Source organism: Monopterus albus, unplaced genomic scaffold (assembly GCF_001952655.1).
Source record: "Monopterus albus unplaced genomic scaffold, M_albus_1.0 scaffold106.1, whole genome shotgun sequence".
Lineage (NCBI taxonomy): Eukaryota > Metazoa > Chordata > Actinopteri > Synbranchiformes > Synbranchidae > Monopterus > Monopterus albus.
Genome location: NW_018127986.1, coordinates 922,771 through 943,413, shown reverse-complemented (window position 1 = coordinate 943,413; position 20,643 = coordinate 922,771). Strand labels below are relative to the sequence as shown.

General features: G+C 41.1%; 1 protein-coding gene across 1 annotated transcript in view; it reads left to right on the top strand.

Annotated features, from left to right (window-relative positions):
- Nucleotides 1–19,930, top strand: part of LOC109966095 (cadherin-4-like) — an 82,387-nt gene extending 62,457 nt beyond the window's left edge. The window contains exons 8-14 of the mRNA XM_020610705.1: nt 278–534; nt 5,482–5,624; nt 9,733–9,972; nt 10,686–10,922; nt 11,807–11,946; nt 12,034–12,198; nt 15,766–19,930. Coding sequence (XP_020466361.1) covers nt 278–534; nt 5,482–5,624; nt 9,733–9,972; nt 10,686–10,922; nt 11,807–11,946; nt 12,034–12,198; nt 15,766–15,972 — 1,389 coding nt within the window. The 3' untranslated portion in view covers nt 15,973–19,930. The remainder of the gene's footprint in view (nt 1–277; nt 535–5,481; nt 5,625–9,732; nt 9,973–10,685; nt 10,923–11,806; nt 11,947–12,033; nt 12,199–15,765) is intronic.
- Nucleotides 19,931–20,643: the final 713 nt, after the last annotated feature.

The window sequence follows — 20,643 nt, the reverse complement described above, 5'->3', positions numbered from 1 at the left end:
TAAAAGTGCTCATATCATTGTGTCTACCCATTTGATATTTATGTCATATTTCTGCAATCATTAAACATAAAAGCACAGATGTATATACTGTAGCATTCAAGAGTGACTATAAAAGGTATTGCTGCAACATTGCTGGTGTACATGGTACTTATGTAATTTGATCCCTCTTGCTGGATTTGATTATCTACAAACTACCTTTGACTGTTTGACTGAAGGCTTTATAACATTTAACCTACTTAAACTCAGTTGAACCTTATCTTCTCCTTCCTCCCTCCAGCCAGTAGATTTTGAGATGAACCGTGCCTTCATGTTGACGGTGGTGGTGTCCAACCAGGCCCACCTAGCTAGTGGCATCCAATCTTCTCTCCAATCCACAGCTGGGGTCACCATATCTGTCCAGGATGTCAATGAAGCCCCTTACTTTCCCACAAACCCTAAACATATCCGCTTTGAGGAGGGGGTCCCTGCAGGCACCAGCCTGACGACCTTCTCAGCTTCAGATCCTGACCGACTACAGATGCAACAGACAATCAGGTACTGGATGATTGCAATAGATCAGACAAAGGGAATCCTAATTGGGATCATTTTGACATCTTAGTTGCATTCCATTAGTTTAATTTTCATTGGATATGTTCTGATACATGTGGACAGTCTCTATATGCAGAAGAGTATTGCCCAAATGAGGCTTGAAGTCTCGGTAGCTGCATTGCAAAGCCTGGCAGAAATCCCTCCATATGCGCTAACAGCAGGCTAAAAAGCCTTTTGGATAGGTTCCATGTCAGTAGTTAGGGGTGAGAGTTCAACAACGGGACTATATTTTGGCATCATCCGTCTCTCAAAGTCCTGCTTTGTGAAGTTTATGAGCCAGCAGAGAACTCTGAGTGGGGGTGTGTGTAAGAAGGTTAATAGGGTACAGTAGCCTCTGGGGTAATCAGAAGTGTGTGCATTCTGTAGGTTATATAAGTACATCCAAGCAGGTGCACACACAAACAAGAGCGCAAGAACAGAAAAGATGACAGGAATGATGGAGGGAGGGTAGAAAGAACAACTGGCTCCGGCCCAAATGCCTGACACAGCATTATGTCCACCTGCAGTGTTCGCTCCCTGTGCTAAGCCTCGCTGGGTTTTAAATGTAAACCAACCTTTGAATGACCAGCAGACCTTTCCTCGATTGTGTTGTCAGTCTGAGAGCAGCAGTGACTGTATCACAGCCTTTCAAACTTAGAGGTAATCTATAAAGTAAGCTTTGCTCAGTATTGATGTTGCAAAGAGAACGCTTTTGATTAAAATAACACAACTGCAGTATAGTGAGTGTTTTGGTGTAATTTAAAAGCAACACAGTATAGCACAGCAAATGAGTTGATAACATGGCTATTCAGTGTGACATTAATACCACCCACTTCCAGCCACCTCCGACTCCAAAAGCCACTTCCTTACCATTTTCTCCGGGGAAATATCTAAACAAATTTCCCAGCTAATTTCACAGCAAATGAGAGTAAATTGGGTGTACGTTATAATTTAGGAAGATGCCAAAGTCACCAGCTGGTGTCTCTCTGTCTTCCTCTCTCTTTTCCTCTCTCCCTGTTGAATTCACTTCGACCTCTTTGATTTCCTTCCTGTTTTTACGTGACCTGTTCAAGATTGCAGCCCCTGTACATCTTGGAATTAAATTAGCCATTTACAAGCATGCTGTGATCTGTCACAGTCTCTTTAACATAAACTAAATCTCTGCTCTCACCACATAAGGAAGTGGGAGATAGCAAATGCACCGTCTCATTTGTTTTGATTCATCTGGATAGGATCGCTATCAATCCCGCTGCTTTACAGCAGTTCCATAAAAGGTGTCTACTTTAGACTGTTATGCAAAGGCGCTAATCACAGCTGTTCCCTCTATGTCTTGAATCCTCATTATTCTGAAGAAACAGAAATCCAGAGGCTCATTCTTGCCAGTCAGCTAAAACCCTATGCAGTGTCTACATCACCCTGTCATATTTTTGTCTGTGATATCTGACACATTTCTTTCCACAGAGGAGACACTTAGGTTTGACACCACAGTATATGTTACATGTAATTTATGGTGTATGTCTGTATATGGCGCACAGTATGTGTTAATAAATGGATGGTGTAGATACATAATGAGAGACAAGGATAAGAATAAGAAGGAGCTTTAAAAGACTAAACTAAGGTGAAGATGTAAGGGGCTGTGAAGAGAGGCAGAAGGGAGTTGTGGATGGTGGGCTGACACCGGGTCAAGGTTTGAACTTGACAGAAGCTTATCAAAGGAGGGACAAACTGACAGTGTCCTATTGGGGTTGGGGAGGAGGTAATGTGGACAGGAGCAGGGTGGGGAGAGGGAGGCATCATGCATCACCTAACAGACACCTAACCAGTAAGGTCAAGACATGGGACTGGAGACACTGGCATAAATGATTACCCAAAATGCCTTGACTAAGCTTGAGACATCCATTTTTCACTCTCAGGGTTGGAGGTTGGAAAAATAAATGTCATATCTCTGCCTGCTGCTTGCTAAGATCACTAACCTGCCAGGCCTAATCATACATCCAGCTGTACTCGCACAGCAGCCATCTCCCAAATGAGAGAATCCTTCAGGTAGACGAGAGCTGAAAGCACTGGAAATAGGACACAGGAAAGAATAATAAAACTTTCACACAATATAACATTTAAGCCACTTTTTTTTTTGTTCAAAAACGGCCTCTTTACCTTTCCAAGAAGACAAGATTTTGGCACAGTGCTTCATTAAAAAATTTGTGAAAGGGTTTGCCAAATGCCCACAGTAATGTTGTTGACAGTTTGGACCTGTAAACAAAAACACTGTGGGGTGTTTTCACAGTCATTGTTCTAATGGCCACAGTAGCCTATCACTAACCAAGCATGATCAGCAAAGCTGAAGTAAGTGCATGTGGCTGTATAAAGCCAGCCACACTTTGCTGTTAACTTACTTGGAGTTTTTCTCAAGACCTGGACTGACAATGCAGAGCACTGTCTGGCCTTTGTGTTGGAAATCAGCTCAGCTCCAGAGACTGTTCATTCAGGACTTTATTTTCTTCATATGAGGTTTATTACATCTGCACTCAGAGCTGTTTAGGAGACCTAATTAAAGTGTAGTGGTGAGCAGAACACTCTGCTTTGTGAACAAACCTTCGCATTATGGCTTTTATCATCAGAGGGTACACATTCCCTTGTGTTATCATGCAGTGTGCCCAGAAAAGAATAGGTTGCCAGTGGTATTTTATAGCTCATTACTGAGGAAAACATTTTATATACACCATTTTCTCCATTTTTGTCTTTTCTTCTCCCAGGGCCAATAGAATTTCCTTTGTGGTGGCATGAATAGTTTTGGGAATTGCATTTGTTCACTTTCTTGGTGAAAGCTAGTTGAGTAGGTTGATACAACTGTCTGAAAGCCTAGAAACTTTATGCTAAGGCAACAGCTACTCTGGTCCTGTTCAGAGGTCAGAAAAAAAGAGAGAAAAACGAATCCACTTGCAGTACCAACACCTCTAATGCTAACTAATTAACACTTCTTCTTAATCTGCACAGAAACTGAACTATAAAACAGTAAGTTAAGTGACCTCTCCCAGTCTTGTCATCACTGTGAGGCATCCAGGCAATTAGCAGAATCTCCAGGGCTGCAGACTTCAATTTTGTACAGATTAACCAAACAAGATCTACTGTGTTGATTAGTGACCCATAGACGGGCTGGTAGGCACATTTTCTAATCTTTGGATGAAGCCATGCTAGCTGTTTGCCCCCGCTAAGCTAATCGCCTGCTGGCTCTGCCTTCATTTTTAGCACACAGAAAGGAGTTGTATCTAATCATCTAATCTAAGTCTTGGAGCATAAACAATTTCCCCAACATGTGTCCTTCAATAAATTCAAAAGCATGTTTTTACAAGAGCAATTTTGTGGGTATATGAGTGAACTGACCCTTTATTTTCCCTCCGCTCGGTAGAAAGTGCCCCAGTTTGTCTGTCCTCCACTGGAAAGAACATTCTACTCCCAGCCCAGACAGAGAGAGACAGTTTGGCATGGCAAAGCCAATAGAGATGCTGTTGGACAGAGAAGAGCAGACAGGTATCATGTCAATCTCAGCGAGGATCTTAAAGCCAGATCATACAAAACATGCTGCTACTTCGGAATGCTACCTCTCCCTGTCCCTCTTTCCCCTCCCACACATTCCTGATCATTTCCGTCTCCCATTCATCCCCTGACTGTGATGGACTCACTGCAGTCCTGCTGGTGATTTCAGTCTGCCAGTCAGTGGCTGTGGGTTTGGCTCGCCTGCGTGAAGCCATCAAGAGTGTGGGAATGTCATCTCTGTGATCCCCTTCCCCGCAATGCGCTTTGCCTGGGATCATGCCCACTGCCTGCTGGGAAAATCCTACCTCCCTCACTGCAGGAGAGAGATAATACTCTCTGTCCACCCCCTCCTTACCACCACCCAGTTCTCTAAGTTCTCATTCTTCTCAGAGTAAGTAGAAATGTACATATGGTATTTAAACAAATAAATTAGCCACTGGACCTTGCACTACACTACAATTCAGTAAATATAAAAGCAAAGTTATGAGGTCAAATCCATTTCAGGTTGCATTAATTTAAAAAGTGCAAGTATATGTCGGACAATAACATGGCCTTATTGCCCAAACTGACATTCAGTAAATGAAACCCGACTGATGTAGAAACCTTAATGTGTAAGGCCAAAGTATCACATGTCCACACCTGCAGCCAAGAGAGGTGGCAGTTGATGAACTCTGTATCACAGAGGGAATGAGACAACGATGAGAAGATACAGACAGGGATAAGAAAACGTATGAATACAAAAGCACAGCAAGATGAGGTGAGGCGACAGTGTTGAGAGCGATCAGATAGAATTGAAAGTGTGGAACGAACCAAAAGCAACAAAAGCCTGGGAAACAAGAACAGTTAGATCAGAGTGAGATTGGCATTCAATTCTGGAGATGATCCCCTGTTCCTTCTCTGCCCTTATCCCAGGGGAGTGTCACCACCTGCTACCACATCCACTTTCCTGTTTCACAATCGTTACCGAGATCCTATCATCCGGTCTGCACTCTATACACAGCTTCCCCCTACACACAGACACATGAACATTTGCAGCACCTGTATATAATCCTTTTCCAGCATAACCAAGCACTTTCTAGAATACGTGCATGTAACATATACACAGGCAGTTGCAGCAGTGCTTAACTAGGAAGGTAATTGACTTCAGTGCCTGGTACACAGAAATGAAAATGAGGTGAAATTGACTGTAGGCTTCAGGCTCTGGAGGAAAAGTCAATGAAGAATTAAACTGTGTGAAGGTCAGGCTGTTGTGATTTTGGGCGTGTGTGTATGTGCAGGCAATCTATTTATGCACAGACACAAGAGAAAATGTATAATTACTTGTAAATGCTGAAACACCACCGTTAACATCTCCATCGATCTGTCCTTGTGTGTCTTAAGGTATTCAAAGCTGAATGACCCTGCAGACTGGTTGTCCATCAACAGAACTAATGGTCAGATAGTAACCACAGCGATGCTCGACCGGGAATCCATCTATGTCAAAAACAATGTATATGAAGCCACATTCCTGGCAACAGACAACGGTAAGAGGATTTTTAGTGCATGTTTTTTCAGTAACGTATTTGTGATTTTTAATTCTTTGAGGCTGTTTTTGATTACGGAGATACTATCATGCTTCGTTCTGAATATATTTGCAACTTATTCTCACATTTCTCATCATGATTAATATGTGAACGTTGGCTGTTCTTGAACAGCAAGAATGTGAATGCAGTTTTTATCAAAAGATGCTGCTTTGGCATATTTCTCTGTAGCCACACTTTGTGGAACATCTTGTCATTAATTTATGTCTACTGACATTATAATTATAGTGATTATAATTAGAGTGAGTGTGAATCATTGTTGATAAGGAGCCCGTGTTTAGATAAATGTGTTAGGGTAAAAATTGTCAAAGATGTATCTTTCTGTAGAGTGTGCAAAAAAATTCTAAAACACAATCTATGAATTAAGCCACTTGAGTATATCTGTAACAACGTAATAAAAGCAAAGAAATCTGCATGTGGTTAAACAGATAGAAAGACATTCAAGTGCAGTGCAGCTGGGCTAGACTTGGATAAAATCCTGGACTCACAGAGGTGGTCGCACTGTTAATCATGTCTCTTCTCCACACCTCTCCTCTGCTCCTACCTTTTTATTCTCCTTTCCTTTTTGCTTTTTCTTACAATTCATGTGACATACATTGTTTGCTCTGTCCCAGAAATGAAACCCAAGCTTAACTGAGCACAAACTCAACCACAGAAAACCAATGTGACATAAAAAGAGAAGGCTTGTTCCCTCCCCACTTACCTTATCAATGACGTGCAGTGCACTGGTGAGTTTACCTTAAGATGAGCTGGCTTGGAAACACTGGCGTATTTATAGGTGCAAGCATGTGTGAATGCATTCATTTGCAACACATTTAGGTGAAGAAATATGTGTATTTCTTTACATTTATTTGCTGTAATTGGCAATGTCAGACACCATGTTGTGTAACCTGCTGTGCTGATGGGAAGGAAGAGGCAGCTGGATTAGAGGCAGTGCGCTCCTGTGTAGCTGGATTTCAAAAACAAATTTCCCTGTTCCTTGTTTTATTTCTCTCCCTGTCATTTCCTGTCTTTATCATTTCAATATGTTGTCTATTTCACCAATCCCAGCTGCCACTGTGCAAGAGGCAGGGTACACCCAGACAGGTCTCCGGTCCATCACAGGCCTTGTCTATTTCCTTGAACAGTTTATAGGCCCTTCAGAATTTTTTTTCTTTGCCTGGCCTTCATGAGGCACACAGTTTATACAGGCATGTTACTGCTATTGTAGGTTTGGCTGATATTAGAACAGACGTGACTTCTAAAGACAAACCAACAGTTCAAATAACGTGTATGTGTGCTTCTGTGTGTACATGTGTCTGACTGCATGAGTATTGCTGGAGTGCCAGCCATCATAACATGAGAGGGATTATGGTAAGAAGTAAGGTAGTAGGATATGGAGAGCTGATGGCAGCTTGGTGAGGACTACACTTGCATTGCATTGCATCTTTTTTATGCCCTTCCAGCACAATCTGACTGCCTCCTTCCCTTTTGACACCGTTTTCCTTTCCAGAAACCTGTGGTATTGTTTATATACTGCATTTAAGTGGTCTTCAAAGAACATATGGAAGGTTTGCTACGAGTCTTTTCAACACGCCACACATCTCTGAGCCACCATCAATAAAAGGAGTTAATACAAATCCTTTTGAGGAATTTACACAAACATAATTATTTATTTAGCTAGTTAAGACCCACATAATTCTCCTATCAGCTGTGGCAAGCTGCTTCCACATGTCCCCCATACATGCCTGGGATTAACACACCGGCAGAGTGGTGTGTAGGTGTGTGTTTGAACCTGTGTGTTTATGAATTACCTAGATGTGTTAAATTTGTATTTAAGACCTACATTAAGTATATATACAATATGTGTAACAGTGCTTGCAAGTAGCCACTAATAGATAGTGTAATAGTAAGAACCAAATAAAATCCCCTAAATAGCAGTTAGAAACATTTGGATAGCATATATTTATAACCTGTTGAATATGATGGGGGTAATAATGTATGTACTAATAGATGTAATAATAATATAGACTATGATGTAATCATAGAACAACTATGAAGTAATATATAGTCATAATAAGAATGTAGTTACTTGAGTTATTATGCCATCAATTATAATTTTTATTTCAATGTATTTTTCATCTAATATTTATTTGTCTCATGATAACTAATCACATCAACATGTTTTGTTGCATCTATTCTGTTCTTCGAGCCCTTTTCTTATTCTTTTTGATTGTTTAACCAACCATCACCACCCTCCATCTTCAACTGTGTCTCACTTTCCTTGTGGCAAATGTCTTCCTCTGTTGCCATGTTTAATTGGCAGATCTGCCAGCTTTGCATAATCTTTGTAAATTACATTGCCCTTATCTCATCCCAGAGATGGGCCCATGGGTCGTTTGATTCCATCCAGTGACTCAGCCAGTGGGGCATGGCAGGAAAATGACTTGTAATTGGAGGCAGCTAAGGGTCGTCACCCCACGACACACACTCAACAAACAGCTCTGAGCTTTGTACTGATAAGCATTCTTTTTCTCAGATTTCTCTCTGCCACATCTTCATACCACATATAAACATTCATGCAATTGTGGCCTTGCTCTGCTAGATTGTCTTTGATTCTTTAAAGTGGCTGTTCTTTACTCTCAATTCTCTATAAATGCTGTTGGCCTGTTTGCTCAATGTAAAGTACTTCAGAATTATGTTTGCAGATGAGGTGTGTGTCTGTGCGCACCAGTGCATGTTATTACAGTCCAAGGCTGACATTATTGTAGTGAACCAGCACCTGTAATGGCTGCCCAGGATCAGACCAAATTTCTTCAATTGCCTTTATAGTTGCCACAGACAAACATGGACTCATCTGAAACTACGGTGTGAAGTCAGCGAGAGTTCATGAAAGACAATATCATAACTTTTCACAGCTGTTATGTGAGAGGCTACATCTGTACGTCTGTGCAAGGCCACTCTGACCAGCAGGGTGCAGTGCACTGTGTGTTGTGATACATTCCTCTCATAATGTTGTACAGTTTGTGCTTTGTCTGTCCTTGAACCCCTGGCAATGCTTACCCCACTGTCAGTAGGTACTCACCACTGGTAACTGGGAGCATACACATGAGCCGTGCCATTTTGAAGATGCTCTGACCTCATTTTGACCCTTCTTATAGACATGTCGGCTATCAAAGCCAACAGTTCACTTAGCATCCAATATATCCCAGACATATTGTGCTGTTATTATAATATAATGAATGTTCAACTATCTCACTTCATCTGTGGTCATGTTTTGGCTCATCGGTGGATATTGTCTCTATTAAAAAAATAAAATACCTCATGAGATAAGCATAGTCTGCACTGTGGGCAAGTCACAACTGATTTCATATTGCTTTACTTGCTCAGGTAACAAAGTAATGATTAAGGGTTTTGGTGATATTCTTGAGGTTACTGGAAAGTTGAGTAAAATATTATCAAGAATACTTGATTGTCTGTGAGCAGGGAATAGTTTTGTATGCATGTATGTATTGCAATATTTAAGTTATTGTGTTATCTGAGAATGAAGGACTGTGTGCACCACAATGAAAATGCCCAGTTCATCTTTCAGAAATACATTATTAATATTGCAGGCAGACGTGCCTTTATCTACAGAATCTTAGACAGCTCTCAAAGTATTGTGTAAATACACACAGACTAGGACTTGTTTGATTGTGTTACAGTCATCATTATTGTACCTCAGCCCTCTCAGGGTGACTGATGTGCTGTGCCCGCATCTGGATTGACTGTGATGGGTTTGATTTGACTGTAAGGCTAAACTGTCAGAAGTGTTTCTGTTGAGGGCAGAAATTCTCCTGCAGCTCTTTGGCATCCCTAAGCTTAGCATCACCATTGTGAATAAACAGTGTTCCTTTCAGTGCTACTTTTTTTTAATCTCTTTTTAAAATTCTTTTTCATTATTTGCCTTCCCTCTAGTCTTCAATTCCTGTCCCTCTTCCCTCTCAATTGTCCCTTTCACTACACACATCTTATTTTGTCATCTTTTCCTCTCATCATGATACTATTTTTTCATCTGTCTCCCTGCTCCCAGGCTCTCCTGCAGCCAGCGGCACAGGAACGCTGCAGATCTATCTGATAGATATTAATGACAACCCCCCAGCGCTCATACCCAGGGAGTCTCAGATCTGTGAGAGATTGAACAGGAACGTCAACGGTGTCAACATCACAGCCGCTGACGCTGACACGGACCCCAACGCCGGACCCTTTGTCTTCGAGTTGTCAAACTTCCCCACCAGCATTCGACGCAACTGGACAATTTCTCGGATTAGTGGTGAGGAGGTGTCAGTGTGGAAGTACAGTCCAATAAAAAAATGCTTCTGATGTGCAGCAAAACTTAGTATAGTACTATAGTAAATTGTTCTGATTGTTAGCCGCTTATACCACTTATACACAAACACCGATGTAGGGTGGCCCCTAGAGACAAAGCATGTGCAAAAACAGAACGTGCTGCAAAACCCACTGTACAAACAAATGTCAAAGCAAATGCAAAAAAGAAAAGCCATAAGGGAAGTGCTCCGGGACGCCACGGGGGAGTGATGAGCTTGACTTGGATAGGCAGCAACAATGTTCATACTTCTACTGCCGTGTTCAGTTTGGACTTTATGGCTGGCTATTGTTTCTTTTTGCATTTGCTTTGACATTTGTTTGTGCTGTGGGTTTTGCAGCATGTTGTGTTTTTGCATTTGCTTCTTGGGATTTGCAGTGCGTTCTCGTTTTGCATGTGCTCTGTCTCTAGGGTCCACCGTTCATATAGGCTACTGTAGATAGGTAGATAGATATAGTATCAGATGACACAGTATATAGCTTTCCAGCTAATACTGAGATACCGATTTCACCTATTTTCCAGATTTTGGTCACAATAAACTGCTTATGTAAATTGCTGGTCAGTTAGGCTGCAGGTAGACGGTCACTGTAATTTTGGAATATTAATGGGATTAATTGCAACATCTAGTAATTATTCTCTTTCCTCTTCACTCTACACAGGCGACTATGCCCGTCTGGGTCTGCGAAACCAGATATATTTAGAGCCGGGGATGTATGAGGTCCCTGTGATTGTGTCAGACTCGGGGAACCCTCCATTGTCCAACAGGTCAGTCATCAAAGTGAAGGTGTGTCCCTGCGATGAAAACGGAGACTGCACCACTCTTGGAGCCGTGGCAGCCGCTGGCCTGGGAACTGGAGCCATCATCTCCATTCTCATCTGCATCATCATACTGCTCAGTGAGTATCAACTGTTCAGATCACATTCATCTACACACACTTCACCACTTTCTGTTGTGTCACACACACGTGTGCACAATGCAAAAGTTAAAGCTGCCTGTCATTGACTTTATTTAGCTTTTCCCCCAAAAAGTGCGGTTCAGGTCACAGCCATTAAACATTCACTAGGCTGTAATACAACATGAACAATAGTTTGTATAATGGATGATTACCTTGACCTCTAGAATCATCTCCAGCATCTACAAAGAGTTTCTATCTTCTTTTCCTGGTTGAGAAAGTATCTGCTGCTGTCTGACTTGCCAGTGATTCATGACACTGACTTAATTTGTTACCATGGATTACATTGTTCATACATACAGAGATCATTACTACTGCGATCACCAAGTCAAGTTTTGGCAATGACCCAAATTCCATACTGGTTCATCCATCCATCCATCCATCCGTTATTTATACCGCTTATCCTGAAGAGGGTCGTTGGGGGGCGAGAGGTGGGGTACAGGCTGGACAGATCTATCAGTCTATCACAGGGCTGACACTTACAGTCAGTCATGCACACCCATAGAAATCAACCTAAGCTGCATGTCTTTGGGGTGTGGGAGGAAGCCGGAGTACCCAGAGAGGAAGCCAAGTAGGGAGAACATGCAGACTCGGCACAGAAAGCACTGGGTTGACCGGGGCTCAAACCTAAAACCTTCTTGCTGTGAGGTGACAGAACTAACCACTGCTTCACCATGCTGCCCATAACTGGTTTATTTTTCTGTTTAATCAAGTAAAGCACATCAGGTTTTGAGATTCCTTTTCAAGGGTGACACACACATGATTTACATAATCTTACCTCTTAGTGTGCCCTAAAGGTCAGCATGTTCATGTATGTATTATTGCAGGCATGGTGCTGTTGTTTGTGGTGTGGATCAAGCGCAGGGAGAAGGAAAGGCAGACTAAGCAGCTGCTAATTGATCCTGAAGATGATGTCAGAGACAATATCCTCAAATATGACGAAGAGGGAGGAGGCGAGGAGGACCAGGTAAGATCCGAAGAGATGCACGCAAATAGAAATGTGCTTTCTGCGTTGACTTCCCATGCCTGCTTATATCTGTACGTTTCTGTGTAGGACTATGACCTGAGTCAGCTGCAGCAGCCTGACTCCTTGGAGCATATCATCAGCAAGCCGCCTGGCGTCCGCAGGGTGGATGAACGTCCCATCATCCCTGAGTCCCAGTACCCAATCAGACCTGTTGTGCCCCACCCTGGAGACATTGGGGACTTCATCCATGAGGTGAATTTGCAGGGCCCACACACACACACAGCAGGCACACACATTACATTGTGTATGCACAGGAGCTCAACAGTCATCAAATTGTTCCTCCCTCAGTGAGTTGGCCTCTCACTTTCTCTTTCATTCAATTTGACATGTAATGTGATTACTGGTTTCTGGATGCCGGTAAATACATACACTCCAGAACGGTGATAGAAACAACAAGGAGTTTTGTTTTACTTTTCAGCTGCTCTCACTGTGCCAGGTTTATTTAGACACACACACACACACAACACCAGTGTTGGCACACCGATGCGAGCAAATGCTGATTGACAGACTCATGACAACATGTTCACACTCGAGAGGTGTTGGCAGCTGTTCAGCTTTGATCCATCCAGCCTTGACTCTCTCTTTCTCTCTCCCTTTCTCTCCACCCACCTCACTCACACATGTACTCACCTGATCTCGCTTCAGCAGTCTGGTAAAACACAAACACACGATGTTCCTGCTATGCACTGTACCACTGGGGGTTGAGGCTTTGTAGGTTTCTATCAGTCCATCTTTCTGTATTCCAGTGAAGTGGATGATGTCCATTCTCTTCACCTGCCTAGCCTTCAGGTCAATGGCCCTCATTTATCATTCTAAGCAACAAGTGCAGGTTTAATTGTCAGCAGAAACCATTCAGATCTGTTCACATCTTATATTTGACAAATATTAATGAATACACTTTGGTTGTTGATTAATAAATCTAATTCAGGAACAACTGGCCCAAGCAGCTCTGTATAAATGTATGCAGCTACAGTGACTGTTCTTTGTACTATTCAGGCAAAATTTGCCAAAACAAACTTATTGAACACTAAATTTCAGAACTCAAGTACAGTGGCAAGAATAATAATGCTGTTATTTTTTGTCAAGATGCATGAGTCCATTCTTTAATATTATGTATTTTCATTAGCTTTCCATGCTCAATGCCATGTGTCCTATTTAACTGCATATACTGTATGTTTCTACAGTAGACATGAGCCTGAACAAAGGGCAGGAACAAAGTAGAACTGGTAAATGTCATTACTAGAAAGTGCATTTACCCAAGCATTTTTGTAAGAGTACTCCACCAGTTTAGCATTTCACTCTTATAACATTGTGGGGCTCATGTTGTACAGTTTAAAAAAGTATTCAAACTGATGCAGCAGAATGAGCGATACATTTCATGCAGCTTCCTCTGGAGTCACAAAAGTCTTTAAACAACTTTGTTCACATATGTTGCAGTAGATTCCAAGATCTGTAAACAGACTGTGATGTGTTAAACTGGCAGAGTTCCCCTACAGTTCTGGGGTACTTGAGTTTTATTATCTTGTTTTTTTTTTTATATAATCCTACTCCACTACATTTCTGGGGAGAATATTGTACATGCACTTTGTACACCACTACATTTAATTGTAATTACTAGTTGGTGGAGATTTTACATACAAATGGGACTTAGTGAGTATGTTGCATTATTATATTTTAGACTACCCACCAGTGTAAGTAGGCCAAATTAACTCCACCTTGAGTTGCTCCAGTTGCAATATTAAAATGCTGATAATTCAAATGATACAGTAATATATGCAGTACAGGTCCACTGAGTAATAATTGTCACATGAAGGCCAGTTTTAACAGTTATGAAGAGTACTGCTCAGCCTGTCAGTTGCATAATATCTTCTGAGTGATAAAACAACCCTGATGATGTCATGGTGATGTCATCGTACGGGAGGGCTCTTGACTACAAATTTACAACCCCAGCACTGTCTAAACTGTAAATAATAAAGTGAATGAAATGATTTGAAAGTCTTTTAAAACCCATATATTTATTTGAAAATATGAAACTGAGAATATTTTTTTTTGGGGGGGGGGATCTGCTCATTTTACATTTGATGCCAGCAACACTTTTCAACAAAGTTGGTACAGGGGCATGTTTACCAATGTGTTGCATCACCTCTTCTTCTAACAGCACTCTGCAGGTGTTTGGGAAGTGAGGACACCCACTGTTTTAGTTTTGAAAGGCAAATGTTTTCCTATTTCTGCTCGATAGAGGATTTTAGCGGCTCAACAGTGTGTGGCCTGCTTTGTCGTATTTCTCACTTTATAATGCACCAAATGTTTGCAGTGAGTGACAGATGTGGACTGCAGGCAGGCCAGTTTAGTACCCCGACTCTTACTGTGGAACCATGTAATATGTGCAGAATGTGATTTGGCATTGCCTTGCTGAAATAAACAAGGCCTTCACTGAAAAAGACATTGTCAGGATGGCAACAAATGTTGCTCCAAAATCTGTACATGTTGTTCAACATTAATGGTGCCTTCACATTCACATTCATACTGATGCCATGTGCACTAATGCACCCCCATGCTGGCTTTTGACCTGCTCATAACAAGCCTGAGGGTCCCTCTCCTATTTAGCCTGAAGGACGTGACATACATGATTTCCAAAAGGAATTTCAAATTTTGACTCGTCAGACCACAGGGCAGTTTTCCACTTTGTCTCAGTTCATCTTAAATGAGCTTAACCCAGAGAAGGTGGTGGTGTGTCGGGATCTGGTTTATATATGTTTTTCTCTTTGCATAGTAGAGTTGTAACTTGAATTTGTGGATGCAGTTGACCGAGGTTCAGAGGTATTCCTGACCCATACAATGATTTCAACTACAGAATCATTTGTTTTTAATGCAGTGTTGCCTGAGGGCCAGAAGATCACGGCCATCCATTATTGATTTTTGGCCTTATCACTTGCTTGCTGAGAGTTCTCTGGATTTTCTGAATCCTTTAATGATATTATGTACTGTAGATAATGAAAACCCCCAAATCTTTGCAATTTTACACTGAGAAGTGTTATTCTTAAATTGTTGAACTATTTGCTACACAGAGTGGTGAACCTCACCCCATCCTTACTTCTAAAAGGGTTGCTCTTTTTATACCCAGTCATGATACTGGAGCCAATTAACCTAAGTAGCTGTGAGGTGTTTTTTTAGCATCACACAATTTTTCCAGGTTTTGTTGCCCCTCTCCTACCATTTTTGGAACATGTTTCTGGCATCAAATTCAGAATAAGCTTATCTAAACCAAAATATGTCATTTATCATATAATGTGAACATTAGATATCTTATCTTTATACTGGTAGCAAATGAATGTAAAGGGTAAAGGGGGTTTTAAAAGCATTTCATTCAGTTTTTATTTACAATTTACACAGTGTCCCAGCATTTGTGGAGTTGGGGTTGTATAACAAAACAATTACAAATCATAATCAGTTACAAAGTGGGGAAATTCAGAAGGATGTAAGCATTTACCAGGAAGGGAGGATATAATGAAAAGCTTTTGGTTCATCATGTAGATGCCACCATTTTTATAGCTGGACCTATACTAGGGACTTGCTCTATGTCAGGATATCTTGGCTTCTGCTGCTTCAATTTTGATCTTCTTTTTTAAACCTGTCCCACATCAGTGCAATTCTAAATCACTGGAGTTGACTTTAACTTACTGCTTTTCATGCACTGATTTTTGCACTCTGAACATGTGATTACTGACCACTATCTTGCTTCCTCTTCCTCCTGCTCAGGGTCTGCGAGCAGCAGACAACGACCCCACTGCTCCTCCTTATGACTCCCTGCTGGTGTTTGATTACGAGGGCAGTGGCTCCACTGCTGGCTCTGTCAGCTCGCTTAACTCCTCTAGCACAGGGGATCAGGACTATGACTACCTCAACGACTGGGGACCTCGCTTTAAGAAGCTGGCCGACATGTACGGAGGAGGGGATGATGATTAAATCTGCCCAGTCACACATGCACACATACACACACACCCTCGTCCCGTCAGCTGGCCTGCCACGCTCTGTCCCTCTAACAAATGGGGTTATTACACCCTTACTGAATACATGTTAACAATGACATGTTCACACTGACCAAGTGACTGACCTACCAACCAATCAAATTACTCACCACAGAGGACCAGTGCTGTGAGTCACTTTCGGGTGCTCTTCTCAGCCGCCTACTGCTCGAAGCCTGTCTAAGACTGAAACGGAAGCTCTGAATTGCAGGCTTCTCATTGTTTGTATTTTTAAACTCTCGTGCTTTAGTTTCAGTTTCAATTTTATGCTAGATGCAGGTTTAATTCTTTTTGTCTGATTCTGTTTTCTGTCTGGTTTGTACACTTTTTGTTTTTGTTTTTTTCAATTTTTTGTCTGTCCCCCTCTCCCCTTCTATTCGAGCCATTCTCTATTCCTGAGGGTTTTCACTTTTCCCTTGCTGTCAGCCCCCGCCTGCCTTTCTGCAGAAGCTTTAGGTTGAGCTGCTTGCTTTGTCTGAGGAGAACAAAAGAAGAAAATAGAAGAACAAGAACACAGATATGAAAGTCCTTCCTGCACAGAGGGCCATGGTTTATTCTTTCTTGAACTTGAATTACTTAGAACAGAAGCACTGTTGTTTAAAAAGTGCCTTCAGTGGTGCATATTTTACCAGACTCCCGCTAACTCAGGATTGGTTGCCATTTTCTGGGCTTACATGCCCCCATATGACCCCTGACCCTTTAACTCAGACCTTCCCTTGTCATTTCTGTTGTCCGATGGGGCTGCGGTAGCTGCGGGAGATGTCAGTGCTGGTTTCAGAGGAGCACTGACTGGGTTACGAGGGCGCTTTATGTACACGTACTGTACAGAGGCCTACAGTGTGTCTGTACTGCAAGTTAGGGACAAATCATTAACTTTTCATGTCGGGCATATCTGTGCTTCTAGATCCCAACCAACTTGAAAGTGATTGGTGAAATCACAAATATACAAAATGGGACTGTCTTAGAAAAGAAATGCATTGCGTGTCCTTGTTTATTGTGGCTTCAATAGCAGCTGTGTTTGTTTTGAGCTCTCAGTATTGAAACTTGATAAGGCTTGTTACAAAATTTTGAAGACTGAAGTCAAGTGTGTTGCTTATTACTGTATGTGAAAGTACCTATGAGGGTTATTTAAGGAAACTTTGCTGTTAAGATCATTTAAGGTTTGCATGTTTAACCCTACACCCAAAGTAATTAACATGGCACCAATTATTGTGTGGTAAATGTGTCAAAGAAAAACTATGTAAACTGTAAAAACACAAGGGAAAAGACTAGATGACTTCAAGCAGCTCAGATGGTGTTACATTGTGAGCTACATTGTGAGTCTCTTTTCCTTCTTTTTATTTTATTTTTCACTGTTGTTTCTTGACAAACTTTTAATATACAAACTTTGGTGCTGGTCCCTGTCACAGAAACTGGGGGAGCTGAGCCTCAGCCAGGGATTTAGCGCCTTCACAATCTGTCTCTCTTCAGGCAGCATTTCATTCATCTGAAATTTTCTCCTGAATTTGTTGGCTGCAAGTTCAAGAGGTTTTGAAAAGACGTTAGAGGAAGGGAAAGTCTGTTATGAAGTTCTACACTAAATCAAAGCAGGCTTGCAAAACTAAACCTTCAGTAATAGCGCTTTAAGAGACAGACATTTTGAGAGACAGTTGTGTTATGACATAATGAAAAAGCAGCACTACCCATGGGCTTTTGTAATCATATTCCAGGCTCCCAGAAATGCATATAGAGAACTGGAAAAAAGAGCTTTAGTCTTTGTATTTAAATATGCAAAATATCTCACAAAAGAACCAGGGAAATGATGGAAAGGTTTAGTTATTCCTTATCTCCTTAGTGCCCATTGAAATACTCCTTAGTGGAGTTTAAACTTGAAGTAGATTAACCAGATCTTAAATTAATTAGGAATGTGATGAATGCTTGAAGGAAATCTTCATAACAGCAGTGTTCTTTAGGTGATGCGATGACAAGCATCCACCACTTACTTGTTTGTGTCATGCTGCTTTTAAGCTCTTCCCCACCTGAGAATGGTTCATTTTAACAATCTTTGGTTTTCACAAATGGTCAAATGAGCCCACTGTGAGAAGAAGTACCTGCACTTTCAGCGTGAATGGAAAGAAGATAAATGCTGATGCAAATATCCATCATGCCAAAATAAGGATGAGAGTCCCTTTTGACTGTAAACAAGAGAAGTATTCTTAGAAAGGTTAACAGGGTAGGATTCTCTTGATTTAGATTCTTAGATAAATGGGTGTAAATTGAAGCTTGTAGCACAGAAACTGACAGTGGTGATTTTCAGGACAGCTGTCAGCTCAGAGCGGAAACAGAGTGGAGAAAAAGGAATGGTTTTCACAGCTTGCTTTGGGTTAAACTCTGATCTATCCGATTGCTCCTCATCCTACAGAATAAACACAGCTGTTACTTTCTGCTATTTGTGATAATTTCCGACATATAAATGTTGTGTATACAGAACATTTTTATACATTTGGTGACATGATTGGTCTGTTTCTGTGTGGTCTTTGCTATTTCTTTCACTCCAGTTTTGACAAGGTATATTTCACCACCAAAAGCCATGTGCATTTACAGTAAGAGAATCTGTGTGATTCTATACAAGCTTACAGCCATACTTGTCGCTGTTCAAGTTAAGCTTCATCGTGGGGATAAGGTTCCATTTCAAACCAACTTGTACAGTCTATATTAGCACACACTCTCTCCTCTAGGCCTTACTGTATATATGTGAGTGTTCTATATTATATGAGCTCTTTCAGCAGTGTTATAATTCACCTGTGGAGCTCCAACATTACTGAAGGCCATCCAGGATTCACAGCATAAATGCATGCGTCATGAAATGCCCATGCTCTCTTAACAGACATTCAGACCAGACACACACACACACTTTACACAAGGTAATTGAACTTTTTAACTGTGTCATAGTTATGTACATGACACAGTGCCATTATGATGCTGAATGTTATCACAATGACACATGACAGCAAATCATCGGTGAAGTCGGTCACACCCGGCTACCATTTAAATGCAATTAGTGAGGGGAAATGAAGGGAGATTGATCATTACTTGTTGTATCCTTGCTCCACTCTAAAGTGAGGGAGAAAATTAGAATGAAGGAAGAACTATTGCACTGCTGTAGTCCTTCACCTTCTGGCTTGTCAACAGTGGCTCCTCTGTATCTCTGACTAATGTTAGGTAAAGGAAACTTGGTCTCATTAAGGACACTGCCAGACAATGGAAACACACATGACGGGAGACTCCAGCAAAAGCCAGATGTTTGTCCTGCTTTGGCCAGAATCACAAAGACAGGCAGCAGTGTTTCATGTGAATCCTCCCAATTCTCCTCCAAGTCCAAGTGTACATAATGTAGTATTTGCTTGAAGCTAAACAGACCAAGTAAAGCAAATTGTAATTGTACAATTGGAGCTTTTTGCATGTGTCTTTTCTATAATGGACAGATGACTTCTATTACAGTAATCATACAACATTTCAAAATGTGTCGCAGCCCGCATGACCGAGGTTGCAGTCCAGAAAGGATTCTGGTGTACCATACTCGCATAGTTTCAAATGGAGGAGAAAAAATGCTGAAAAAAAAAACTTGCACAGTTATCAAGTCAAAAGACTTTTTTTTGTAAAATGTCAACAGCACAAATTTTTGTATTGTTGTTTGTACCGTTTTGTAAGAAAATGAAGAAAAACAAACAAACAAACACAAAAAAAGACTGAATCTGTTGTTTCAAGCGTGTGTTTATAGTGCCACTGCAATCTGGGTTTCCAAATACCGTACCGTACATGTGCAGCCTTGCAGATCGACCTTGTAATATAGACGCAGAGCTGGAGACTCCCTGTCAGCACCATGTGTTATAAATAAAAATGTCCCCTCCTTATAAGAACACTGACTCCTGTCTCTTCTTTGTCATCTGCTGATTTCTGCAAGTGCTGCACTTCCTCACACCTGGGTTATTTTTAGAGCACTAATATATAATATTGTGACCCGAAATTGTTAAATTAACTGAAAAAGTACACTAACTCTGTCCCTCATTAGTAAATTGTATCTTAATGGTGAGGGCCTTTAATAAGTTGTGATGCACTGTAGCAAGAACAAAAATAAAAGCTATATTACTTTTATCACACATGTCCTGAAACATGTTTATTGTGTTACCTTCATGAACACAAAAGTGCATGTTACCAGGATTATATACTCCAATAACATGTCAGCTGAGGACCAGACTCTCTGCTTAAGAGAAAGGGATGAGAAAACTGCATGAACGTCCAGTGAACATAAACTGCCATTATTTCAAGTTTGCATTTTCATAGTAAATGACACAAAATACTACTTAAAGCACATGCAGTATACAGCACAGTACACCTCATTAACACAAATGCCTTTACTGACAGATGCGTAACTTTGTGGTAGTGTACTAATTGAAGAACACAGCTTGTCCATCACACATAAATGGTCTTGGATAAAAAACACAATGTGTTCCTGGAAACATTTCCACTATGTTAGGAACAAAATTAGTAAAAATTTGAAATTATGATGTGATGTTTGTGCTAGTTTAATACACGGATGATTAAGTTTCATATTCCAAATTAGTTGTAGTAC